Source organism: Suricata suricatta, chromosome 3 (assembly GCF_006229205.1).
Source record: "Suricata suricatta isolate VVHF042 chromosome 3, meerkat_22Aug2017_6uvM2_HiC, whole genome shotgun sequence".
Classification (NCBI taxonomy): domain Eukaryota; kingdom Metazoa; phylum Chordata; class Mammalia; order Carnivora; family Herpestidae; genus Suricata; species Suricata suricatta.
The window spans coordinates 51,870,601-51,884,051 of record NC_043702.1 but is presented as its reverse complement, the minus strand read 5'-3'; the positions used below and the strand labels follow the sequence as shown (position 1 = coordinate 51,884,051).

General features: G+C 38.0%; 1 protein-coding gene across 1 annotated transcript; it reads left to right on the top strand.

The window, feature by feature from the left end:
- Positions 1 to 3,750: 3,750 nt before the first annotated feature.
- On the top strand, positions 3,751 to 8,738 carry LOC115286991 (forkhead box protein N2-like). Its single transcript, XM_029933296.1, has 3 exons — positions 3,751 to 4,118; positions 4,247 to 4,491; positions 8,521 to 8,738. The coding sequence occupies exons 1-3, from the start codon at positions 3,757 to 3,759 to the stop codon at positions 8,736 to 8,738; spliced, it is 825 nt and encodes a 274-aa protein (XP_029789156.1). The 5' UTR covers positions 3,751 to 3,756.
- The last annotated feature ends 4,713 nt before the right edge of the window (positions 8,739 to 13,451 follow it).

Genomic DNA, 13,451 nt, shown 5'->3' with positions numbered 1-13,451 from the left:
CCACAGGGCCTAGTACATTGTCTACTGCGAATAATGTGCCAAATAAATATGTGAAGAAACATACCTTTATATATTAGACTCAAACCCATGTGTTCTGATCCATATATACATTTAAAATTTTATTTTGAACAAGCAGATTTGAACAAGGAAAGCTTCTCTTCAAATGTAAGAAATTACACATTTGCTAGAGGAATGGACTGTGAAAGCCTTCATTCAAACATAATTGCTTCCGGTATCCTAGAACATGGTTTCTTAACGTTGGCCTTACTGAAAATTTGGGCCAGATAATTCTATCTCGTGCATCTGTCCCGTGCATCCTAAGCTGTTTAGCAGTATTTCAGGCCTCTACCCATTAGAATCTAGTAGCATCTCTAACCCCGGGACTTGTGACAACCAACAATGTCTTTTGACATTGTCAAATGTACCCTGGAAGCCAAATTGCCCTTGGTTGAGATATACTACCTTAGAATGATAACTTTACCAACTTTAGGTCAATTGGTCAGTATCTGAAAGAGTTTCCAAACATCATTAGAAATTTAATACTATTAACACTGCAAAGCATTTCAGTTTTAAGTTTTAAATGCCCTTTTAAACTTCCAATTAGCTCACAATGTAAACTTACAATTTATCTCTAATATTTACCTTAAATCTTTTGAAATCAGTCTTTCGGGACGTATTTCAACCATATCTCTGTTGCAGTTATCTAATGCTTCTTAAACCTCAAACAAACAATGCCTCCAAACTTTATGGCATAAAACAAAAACCGTTTTGTCATGTACATGATTTTATGAATCAGGGATGTGGACAGGGCATAATAGGAGTAGCTGGAGATGCCTAGGACAGCTCAACCGGGCCATATGTATGGGATTTTGGTTCTGTGTGTCAGTTGAGTTTCTCCATTTTATCCAAGTTGCTTCTGCTGGGACTAGAATGTCTAAGATGCCTCTTTAGCTTATGCAACTTGTGTATATGCAGCAGGGTGGCTGGATGTGTGGGGTTGGCTGGATGTCTCTCTCTCTATGAAACCAGCTTGTGCTCCCTTACAGCATGGTGGTCTTAGGGTAATCAGACTTTTTACACTGTCCCAGAGCAGCTAGTTCAAGAGACCTGGACAGAAGTTGCAAGACTTCTTATGATCTAGTCTTAAAAGTCCTAGAATGCCACTTTTGTTGTATTTTATAATTTGGGGAATTCATTAAGTCCAACCTAGATTCAAGATGGAAGGAGTAAAGAGGGGGATGAACAGACATTACTTCTCATGAAAAGAATGAAATGTATATATGGAAGGGAAGAAATTGATGGTGGCCATCTTGCAGACAAGCTACCAAATCTGCCCAGGTTTGTGTCAGCTCAATTTCTGGAAATGGACAACAGAAGACAAATAATCCATTAAGATTGCCAGGATATTCCTTCACGTTGGGCAACTGCTTTCTTTCCTATCTTTTGTTGGTAATTAGAACTTGGGGTCCTGCTATCAAGACATCTCATCTGGAGGAGATATGCTATGCTGCTCATTTGTAAAGCTTTGCTTTAGTTCTTCAGGATATCTTTTAAGAAATAACATTTGTCATTCTAGAAACATAGTAAGCTAGTATAAATTTTCCTTCCAGAAGGATTCGGTTGTGATTTTTGGCTTGTCATAAGCATTAACCATAAACATGCATGGGTCTCCAGAATGATTTGGTGTGGAGAGTGTATTGAAGGAGACAGGGCTAGGCGTTCATCCCAACGGCACTACTGGGCTTCTGGTGAGTTCCTCAACTTCTCCCGCCTTCATTTCCTTTTCTGGAAAGTGAGTGAAATATGATTGTATTAAAGGTTTTTATTAGGTATTGATTGTTGGGATACATTTCTCCAGAAGTTCATGTTTTTGCACATTATAGAGGCTCTGGCAGCCTTTCCTATAGACTATCTTTTAAAGGTTGACTGTATAGCAAATAGACTTGGAGGATAGTTTCTCCCTTTGGGAAAGAAGGTAGATTAGTTTTCTGACCAGGAAAATAAGACAATGTTTACATCCAAGGTCAGTCAGGTTCACTGTCCCTTATAAAAGTTTCGGATTTCCTAAGCTCAAGTTACTTAGTTTCTCAACTCCACTTGTAGGAGTGAGGTGGCTTTCTTTCTGTAACCCTGTGGACCTTCAGGCTTGCAGAAATTATGCAAACCATTTGTTTCTGACCTGGGAGTCTGTGCTCTGAGATTGGGCCCTAAGGCAGTGAGGGGATCAGCAGCCTTGATGTTTTTCCCACTTACTCTGCTTCCTCTACTCTTGTCTCCTCCTCTTTCTAATCAACCAGACCTAGAATGGTTTATTTTTCTTAGGCTTATGCTTCCTGTGTTGATGGTATCTTCCTGATGAGGATTACCAATCTGGTTTCTCTAAAGGAGATAAAGGAATTTATATTTTTGTTATTTTTTTCAAAAGAAATGTTTTTTCATGTTTATTTATTTTTGATAGAGAAAGACAGATCATGAATGAGGGGTCAGGGAGCATGCAGGGGTGGGGGTGGGGAGACATAAAATCCAAAGCAGGTTCCAGGTTCTGAGCTGTGAGCACAGAGCCTGACACGGGACTCAAACTCACAAACCGTGAGATCATGACCAAGGCCAAAGTCGGATGCTTAACTGACTAAGCCACCCAGGTGCTCCTAAAGGAGACAAAGGAATTTAGAGAATCCCTTTGCTCTTTTCTCTCAAAGAAGTTGCTAAATTTTGGTGTCAAAAGCTGAATGTAAATATGACTTTTTCCTCTTTTCATTCTCATTTGAACAATTCTAAATCTCCCCAAGGCAAATTTGTTGTAAGAATGGAAGAAAGATTAGTGTAAGAAAATGTAAAACAGAAAATCTTATGAATGTTTTTGAAAGTCCTCATTATTAGAGTGCTTGAGTCGCTCAGTAAGTTGAGTGTCTGACTCTTCATTTTTGCTCAGGTCATGATTTCAGAGTTTATGGGATTGAGCCCTAAGTTGGGCTCTACACTGACAATGCAGAGCCTGCTTGGGATTCTCGCTCTCCCTCTCTTTCTATCCCTCCCCACATCCCACTCTTCCCAATTAAATAAATAAACTTAAAAACAAAAGAAAATATTCATTATTACTAGCTCTCAAAATTATTGTGGAGTGATTCCTATTTCCCACTAATAGAATCATTCAGTATGTTGTGATTAAGTTTGTTAGTACTCTCTTTGTTCAGAATGCTTCTTAGCGGTAGTTGGCTATTTCAAATTCTACACTTCTATCTCTTTAAAAAAGTTCAGTGTCCACCATGCCAGGTAAAGGTACTGAACCCATAGAAATCTACCAAGCATCACCAAGGCATTCCTATATGTATGTATCTACACACATGGCTCTTTCCAGGCATATCTGAGAGCCAGAAGATAAATCTTACTCAAATTCTCTATGTCATGGTCAGTACCTGTAAACACAGCTTAGATTGGTTGAAAAGCAACTGAAAGAGAGAGCACACTGTCTGGCAATGTGAAACAGTACATTTTATTTCTATTTTGGCAAGTGTGTCACTTCAGATTTTTACCTGGATGAAATTGGATTAATTCTCCCCATTTATGTGTGGTATTCAAATTAGAATTTACATTACCAGGGGGTGAAAGTTTTTCATGGACTCCAAACTGCATTCTTTTTCTGGACCAAAAGGAAATCAATTATTTTTTTCAAAAGGTGGAGATGGGTCCTTCCAATTGTTAATCCATTGTATGACATAGAGGGTGACGATGTGCAATCTTTAGGACCATCTTGCTATGCGAACCCAGAAAAAAAAATCAGCAACTTCAAAGCCCCCATATTCCTTTAGTCTTCTCATTTACATGGCTATTGAACACTCTCCAAATAAATGTTTGCCTGTCAAAGAAATTTATAGCTGGATTTTGGACCGCTTCCCATATTTTGCCACTGCACCAACAGGCTGGAAGAATTCTGTTCGACATAATCTATCCCTGAATAAATGTTTTCAGAAAGTGGAAAGAAGCCATGGCAAGGTTAATGGAAAAGGTTCCTTATGGTGTGTTGATCCAGAATATAAACCCAACCTAATGCAGGCACTGAAGAAGCAACCTTTTTCCTCAGCATTAACATTCTACACCCCTCCTGCATCTCCACAAAGATGAAGAAACTAAGAAATTAATTATTTTGCCTAAGAACGTCCAAATAGTTGTGATTTAATCTTGGATCTAATGCTCTTTCTGCCTTGGCAGACTTCCTAAACTGAATAGTATTAGCAAAGAAAACAAGTGGCTCTTTATCACCTCACTTCTTAAGCTCTGTACTCAAGCAGAACCAGGTGCGAACCCTCAAAGAATCTGATATAGATGCTGCCACCGCAATGATGCTTTTAAATACTTCTATAGAACAAGGAATTTTAGAATGTGAGAAGCCTCTTCCTCTTAAAACAGCAATGCAAAAAAAGAGGAGTTATGACAATGCATTCAGTCATCCCAGTACCATGCGACTGCAAGAGAGTGATTCTTTGGCCACAAGTATTGATCCAAAAGAAGACCACAATTACAGTGCGAGTAGCATGGTTTTTTTTATTTTATTTATTTATTTATTTTTTTTATGAGTTCGTTGAGTAATTGAGGGGAAATACTCGGCGGGCTCGGTGGGTGCCCCAGGCGCCATCCCAGGCTCCCCCTTCGCCCGCCCCGTCTGCCTAGACTCGCCCCGGGTGGCCGCCACTACCCGGTCTCCCCTCCTGGGCTCAGTCTCGGTCAAGCTTCTCGTCCTCCGCCCGGCCCCCAGCCGGTGTTTTGAATCCGCAGCTCGCTCTCCGAAGCCCCGCCCTCCCCCGCAGGAACCCCTCGTTGTCTGTGCGCGACCCTCCCCTGGTTGGCAGTCTGGCCCTCGGCCCCGCCCCTGGGGGAGGTCAGGCAGTCCATCCACCAACAATGAGTCACCTTCTCCCTTCTCTGGTACCTACGGAAAGTCATTTGAGTACTTATTATTGTTCTCTATTTATCTTAATTCAAAATATTGATCATTTACTAGGCAATTAACATAGGTTGAGCATTGTGTAGAATATTAAATAAGTACCTGAAGCCTATAACCTTGTTGGGTCAATTTGACACTTGAATGGAAAACAATATAAAGCAATATAAAAATTGTGCCCAAGTCTACAGTAAACCGAAAGAAATAAAAGCTCTATCAATACAAATACTTATATCCAAAGTTTATAGCTGCTTTACTTGCAACAGCCCCAAACCTGAAACAACCTATATTAGTTACCTATTGCCTTGTAACTCATTTCTCTGAAATTTAGTGACTTATAACAGCAAACATTTATTATCTCACAGTTTCTGTGCAGCAGGAATTTGGGAGTGGTTCTGGCTTTGGGACTCCCATAAGGTTGTAGTGATGCTTTAAAGAGGCTATGGTCATTTGAAGTCAGGACTGAAATTGGAGAGTTTGCTTCCAACATGGCAGTTGACAGGAACTATAATTTCTCATTACATAAGCTTCTCCATAGGGCTGTTTGAGTTTCCTCACAATTTGGCAGCTGGCTTCCCCCAGAGAAGGTGATCCAATAGAGAACAAGGGGAAGTCCAAAATCCTTACATGACTAGTTTCAAAAGCTGCATGCCATCACTTCTGCTTTATTCTATTTGTTAGAATTGAGTTGCTAAGTCCAGTCCATATTGAAAAGGAGAGGGCAATTAGATGCCACTTACTGAAGAGAGTCATAGCAAAGACTTTGTGGACTTATTTTAAAACCATCACACATTACTGATCAGCACAGGAGTTTTGACCTGCTCCATTTCTGACCTGGGCCGGTTCACCCCTAAAACCATCACACATTAAAAATGAAGTATTGGGATCTCATCAAAATAAAAAGCTTCTGCACAGCGAAGGAAACAATCAACAAAACTAAAAGGCAGCCAATAGAATGGAAGGGTATTTGTAAATACATATCAAATGAAGGATTAGTATCCAAAATCTATAAAGAACTTATCAAACTCAACACCCAAAAAACAAATAATCCAGTGAAGAGATGGGCAAAAGACATGAAGAGACACTTCTCCAAAGTAGACATCCAGATGGCCAACCGACACATGAAAAAATGCTCAACATCACTTACCATCAGGGAAATACAAATCATACCCATAATGAGATGCTACCTCACACATATCAGAATGGCTTATATTAACAACCCAGGCAACAACAGATGTTGATGAGGGTGTGGAGAAAGAGGATCTCTTTTGCATTGCTGGTAGGAATGCAAACTGGTGCAGCCACTCTGGAAAATAGTATAGAGGTTCCTCAAAAAATTAAAAATAGAACTACCCTATGACCCAGCAATTGCACTACTAGGTATTTATTCATGTGATACAGGTGTGCTGTTTCTAAGGGGCACATGCACCCCAGTGTTTATAGCAGCATTATCAATAATAGCCAAAGTATAGAAAGAGCCCAAATGTCCATCGACAGATGAATGGATAAAGGAGGAATGATATCTATATCTATATCTATCTATCTATCTATCTATCTATCTATCTATATACATACATACACACACAGACACACACACACAATGAAGTATTACTTGGCAATCAAAAAGACTGAAATCTTGCCATTTGCAACTATGTGGATGGAACTAGAGGGTATTATGCTAAGTGAAAGTCAGTTGGAGAAAGACAAATATCATATGAGTTCACTCATATGAGGACTTTAAGACACAAAACAGATAAACATAAGGGAAGGGAAGCAAAAAATAAATAAAGACAGGGAAGGAGACAAATATGAGACTCTCAAATATAGAGAACAAAGAGAGGGTTGCTTGAAGGGTTATGGGAGGGAGTTAGGCTAAATGGGTCAGGGGCATTAAGGAATCTACTCCTGAAATCATTGTTGTACTATATGCTAATTAACTTGGATGTAAATTTAAAAATAACTAAATTATTAAAATAAATAAATAAAATACAAAAAAAACACCATCACACAACATAATGTCCATCAATAGGAGAATCACTAAGAAATTTATTTGCATATGACACAATGGAATACTACTCAGGAATAAAAGGAATAGGTTTTGAAACATATAAAAACATGGATGAATGTCAAAATAATTATGCTAAGTGACAGAAGTCAGACAAAAAAAAGACACGCTGTAGGATTTTATTTATATAAACTTCTAAAAACTGCAACTAAGTTATCTAGAGAAAATAGATCAGTGATTGCCTGGGGACCAGGTTTTGGGGATAGAGTGATGAAGGGAAGGAAAGGTGATTTCAAAGGAGCACAAAATATTTTTAAAGGTGATGGGTATACTCGTTCTCTGGTTTGTGATGACAGTTTTAGAGATATGTCAATATGTCATAGTCATCAAATTGTAGGCTTTAGTAAGTGCAATTTATTGTATGCCAATTATAATTTAACAAATTGCAAACAATTTATGCTAAAAGCATAAAAAATTTTAAGTTCACATCCAAATGATATTTCCCAGAACTTTATTGTTATTATTATTATTATTTATTATAGCTCTGTCTCTTTAGTCACCAAATGTAATTAATAATTCTGGGACTTCTATCCATCACAAGATAGTTTTTTTTTGGAAGGAGCTTATTAACCTCTCCCACATCTGTGTATTCTCATAAGTAAGCACTTATCTAGCCATAATATAACTGAGTATTGAGGAAGAAAAAAACAGGCCTATGTTTCAACTAGGCCATGCTGTTTTCTTGCAGATCATAACACTGACACCAAAATTGTAAGAGGTCACTCTGTGGCTAATCCATTTAATAGATTAAAACAAAACGAGGAGCCCTCCATAATCACATCTGAATATAGACAAACACAACATGGTGCTAACCATGAATGTGGTCACATATTCTCCCTTTCCCAGCTAACGTAAATGACTGCTGCTTCTTTACCAATTACCCATTCCATGCCTCCTTCCTCCTAGGTAAAAATTATTAAAATATCCAATCACAGAATTGCTCCCAACTTTCTGACAGCACCTAATCCAGAGCAAATCCCTGCTTCCTGGAACCTTTCCTCAAATTATGGTAACATGGAACCAAATCCTGTGGCATGTCCCCCAAACACCCTCTGAGATTCCCCTTTGTTCTCCGGGGTGTAAAGTCTCCCTGCTTGTAGCAAATAAGAAACCATCATGCAGATATATTCCTGGTGGTATTTCACTGTTGGGCATCAAAGCATTTACATATTTAATCTTTCTCTTAGATAGTGAAGACTTAGAGATCTGAGACTTGTATCATCCATCCATCCATCCATCCACCCATCCATCCATCCATTTATCCATCTATGTATTTACCTATTTTGACACCCCAGCACCAAGCATAGTGCCTGACTAGATACTGGGTACATGTTTGTAGGATAAAGGAATGAATGTATTCTTTATGATTGGAGGCACATCCATTAACAAAGAGAAGAAGCTGCTGTACTAAAACATGTTATTTCTCATCAAAGTGCTCTGCCAGTTTGCTACTGACTGAGTTTCCTTTTACATGTGAAGGTGCTCCTGTGGTTTTCATGTTATTGCCTTTGGCCAGTTCCGATCATCAGCAAAGTGTATGTCTTCGTTTTTGAAGTGACGGTGGCTTGTATTGTACCTCCATGGTTCCTCATGATCCTTACCATTCCCAGCATGCGCAGCTACAGAGCCCACCAGGTGCGAGGATGGTGTTATCCCAACTACATGTTACCAGAAATAAGTCACAGTAGGAAAGCAGATTACGACAGCTTAAAGTGTGGGAAAGAGAAGCTATGAAAAACTAGAAAGAAAATTGATTTCTAACTACAGTTAGACCTCATACTTGTTTTGACTTCATGGATGATTCAAAGTATAGTAGAGTTGGGCTTTCTTACCAGGATTTATTTCTATCTGTTGATTTCCAGAGTCCTCTCAAATGGAATCTCATGGATCTTCCTGTTTTGTGCTTTAGTAAAATCCTATTCAAAGTGGAATAGAAAGTGTTAGTTCTACTCAAGGCATTTCTCTCAATTTTGTCCTGGATAGCACAGTGCCTACGAGGATTTTGCATTAGAAAGATACAGATTGGAATCCTGGATCATCAGCTTCCTGAAGATGTGACTTTTGTGTCATTTGACCTTCTTTGGTCTTAATTTTCTCACCTGAAAAATAAGGGTATCAATAGTCAATATGCTATAGAGTTGTGAGAGCGAAATGAGATAGTATTTGAAAACCTACCTTGGCAGGGTGCCTGGGTGGCTCAGTCGTTTAAGTGTCCGACTCTTGATTTTGGCTCAGGTCATGGTCTCATGGTTTGCAAATCTGAGCTGCGCATCTGTCAGTGCAGAGGCTGCTTGGTGTTCTTTCTCTCTGCTCCTCTCACATGCGCTCTTCGCTCGCAACATAAATAAACTTAAAAGCAAAACAAAACAAACCTCCTGTGACACACAAATTGCCCCAAAATTATAGCTAATATTAATGCAATTAGTGTATTATTTTTCATTAACATAAATAGCATTTATAAACCTAAGGTGAAAATTGGATACTATATACTATGCAAGATTATGTTATATTATTGAATATATTATATTATAATTTTATATATTATAGCATATAAACTAAAACAAATATAATGGTTTCAATTACAGGACTTCATCAAACTACTTTACTAATAAAAACTTTGCAAAACTAATTGGTGTATATTATATCTTGTCTGAAATAAACTTCTAAATCTAAAATAATAAAATAAACTCTTTATAATACCTATCACAGGGGGAGTTTTAATGATTAAACTGGAAGACTTTCAAGGTTTCTTGTTGTCAGAAAACAGGGAATTTGATAAACTGGAGCTGAACTATCCAGCCAAGCTGCTCCCAAATTCCTGATCCACAGAAATTACGAGACATGTAAACCAAAACAAAAAGACAAGAAGGAATTCTGCTCCCAGTCAGATTTATCCTTTGTTTAAAGCAAATGACCCCCTAAAAAAAAAAGAAAAGAAAGAAAGAAAGAAAGAAAATAAGGATGAAAGAACAAATTAAAGAAAAATAGACAAACAGAATGTATAAAAATCAGTTTTCAGCTTTCAAGATGCTGGACATGAGGCACTGAAGTCAGGGTCATTGAGAGGCAAGAAAGAAAAAGGGATCAGCCTCAGTTAACTGCCCAGAGAGGTTATAGGCTGTGGCAGGGACAGGTAGAATCTGGCAGACTCCCTGAGTGGAGGAGATGAATCTGAGAGTCTGTGGAGACCAAGGTGGTTCGGGTTTCTAGGCCTAGAGTCTGGGAGAGGAGAGCACCGAACTGAAAGAAAACCTCAGAGGTTACTGCGCGGTCCTCTCCCGTCTCTCCTGTGTTCAGGGAGTACTGATTGGTGCTCGCAGCTTCAGAATATATGAAATGAAACATAATAGAACTGCAAGAAGAAATAGACGTATTTACAATTTTAGTCAGATATTTCAATACTCTTTAGGTAACTGATAGAACACATAGGCATAAAGTCAATAAGGATATGGAAAATCTTAATAATACTACCAAACTGACCTGAAAATTGAAGAAGACATCATCTAACCACAGTGTGATACACATTATTTTAAAGTTCACATACAAATTTACGAACATAGAACATATTCTGGACCCAGACCAAGTCTCAATAAATTTAAAATTGTTATAATCATACAAAGTCTGTCTGCTTTTTGACCACAATTGAATTGGAGATAAAAAAAATAAAGAGCTCTAGAAAATACTCAAACATTTGATAACTAAATAAGTCTTAAATGATACATGGATGAAGTTTTAAAAAACAAAGAGAAACAAAGTATTTGAATTGGTGGCACCTGGGTGGCTCTGTTGGTTGAGTGCCCAACTTTAGCTCAGGTGGTGATCTCACAGTTTGAGAGTTCGAGCCCTGCATCAGGCTCTGTGCTGACGGCTCAGAGCCTGGAGCCTGCGTCAGATTCTGTGTCTCCCTCTCTCTCTCTCTCTGCCTCACTCCCCCTACCTGCTCATGCTCTGTCTCTTTCTCCTTCAAAAAGAAATAAGCATTAAAAATTAAAAAAAAAGAGACAGCATTTGAATTGAATAAAGATGCTAATATCAGAACTTGCTAAAGCATACATACACACATATAAATTAATGACCTCTGTTTTCATCTTAAGAAATCAGAGGAAGAAGAACAAATGAAATTTGAAGAGAAAAAAGGAAATAAATGATATACAAAGATCAAAATGAAAAGAGTAGAGAATATCAGTGAAATAAAAAGCTCGTTCTTTGACAAGATCAATAAACTTGATAAAGCTTCTGCCAGACTGGTCAGGAAGAAAGAGAGAAGACAGAGATGATCAATATTCAGGAATGAGAAAAGTGACATCACCATAGATTTTATAGCTACTAAAAGGGTAACAAAAATATTATGAACAGTATTATACCTATGAGTTTTACCATTCAGATGAAATAGACAAATTCCTTGAAAGTCACAGACTACCAAAATTTATTCAGGAAGAAACAAACTGAATAGCATTTAATTTATTGAAGAAATTGAATTTACAGTTAACAGCTTACCTAATAAAAACCCAAACAACAACACTCCAGGCCAAGATGGTTTCATTGGTGAATTTTTCCAAACATTTGAAGAAAGTATAATACCAATTCTACCCAAACTCTTCCAGAAGGTTGAAGAAGAGGGAATACTTTCCAACTTATTCTGTGAGGGCAAATTGCCCTGAGATTGAAGACATTACATGAAAAAATTATAGACCAATATCCCTCATGAGCAGAGATGTAAAAATTCTAAAGAAATACTAGAAATTAAATGTACCAATATATAAAAAGATTAATACATCAGTACCAGGTGGAGTTTAATCTCTGGAATGAAAACTTGGTTTAACATTCAAAAACCAATCATTGTAAATTATCCAGTTTATTTTAATAAACTAAAAAAAAAATTAGTTCCTGCTCTTACCCAGTAGTATTGGTATAAATTGTGAAATGTTGTCAAGATAATACATACTTCGCAGTACAGTGTGTGTGTACATGTGCACATGCGTGTGTGTGTGTGTGTGTACATGTGCACATGTGTATGCATGCACAGTCTTTTTTTCCTTGGAGAGTAAGATGCATATATCATAGTCCTTTGCCTTCAAACACTTCAGAGTGTTTTTCCTAGGAATACAGGTATTCTTTCACATAACTACAGTACTCTTTTAACTTTAGTAAATTTAGAATTTCATAATACTTTTACCTAATATAGCATCCATATTCCAACTTTGTCACTTGACTCAATAATGTCCCTTATAGCACTTTTTCCTCCTCCAGAAAGAATCCCCAAAATGGTCAGGAATTGCATTTAGCTGTGTCTTTTTAGCCTTCTGTTACCTGGAACATTTCCATATCCTCTCATTGTCTTTTATGACACTAACATTTTAAAAAAGAATTTAAAAAATTTATTTATTTATTTTGAGAATAACAGAGACATGGGGTTGGGGAGGGCAGAGAAAGAAGGAGAGAGAGAGAGAGAGAGAGAGAGAGAGAGAGAGAGAGAGAGAGAGAGAAAGAGAGAGAATCCCAAAAAGGCTCTGCACTGCCTTATGAAGGGCTCAACCCCATGAACCATGAGATCATGACCTGAGCTGAAACCAAGAGCTGGACACTTAACCAACTAAGCCACCCAGGCACCCCGATGATATAAACAATTATTAAAAACATAGGGGCCCCTGGGTGGCTCTGTTGGTTAAGTGTCTGACTTTGGCTCAGGTCATAATCTCCTGGTTTCGTGGGTTTGAGCCCCACATCGGGCTCTGTGTTGACAGCTTGAAGCCTGGAGACTGCTTTGGATTCTGTGTCTCCCTCTCTCTCTGACCCTCCTCTGCTTGTGTGCAAGCTTTCTCTCTCTCTCTCTCTCTTTCAAAAATGAATAAATGTTTAAAAAAATTAAAAATATATATAGTCACCTCCCACCTTGGCTGATCTTTCTTTATTATTTAATTCAGGCTATTCTTTATTTCAGGATGGTGTTGCACCCTTCTGTCTGGGTCACAAATGCAGGCACATGATATCCATCTGTCTCTCACAGCTGAGGTTAATTTTGATCACTGTCTGAAGGTGTTGGATTTCTCTAATATGTAATTGATGCTTTTTTACTCTTTACATTTAATAAACAGTCTGTGGGGACACAGTATAAGACCAACCATGCAAGTAAGAGTCCTTTTTTTAATCAAAGTTTCCTAGATTTAGTATTCATTGATGATTCTTGCCTAATGTGATTTTTATTATAAAATAATGATTTTCAACTGCAAGACTCCTGCATTTACCAGTTGGCATTCTGTTTTCTGCTGTATGCAACAGCTTTCCTTTTCCCTGTTAATTTGTACTGGTAAGAACTAATAAATTGCTATTTGTTCAAGGGTTTAGAATTTATTATGTAACTATTATGATGGTTATTTCACCCCAGTGACTCTTCAATTTGGCACCTGTGTCTGTGCGATGCACCTCGTCATGTTTTACTTTTGGGCA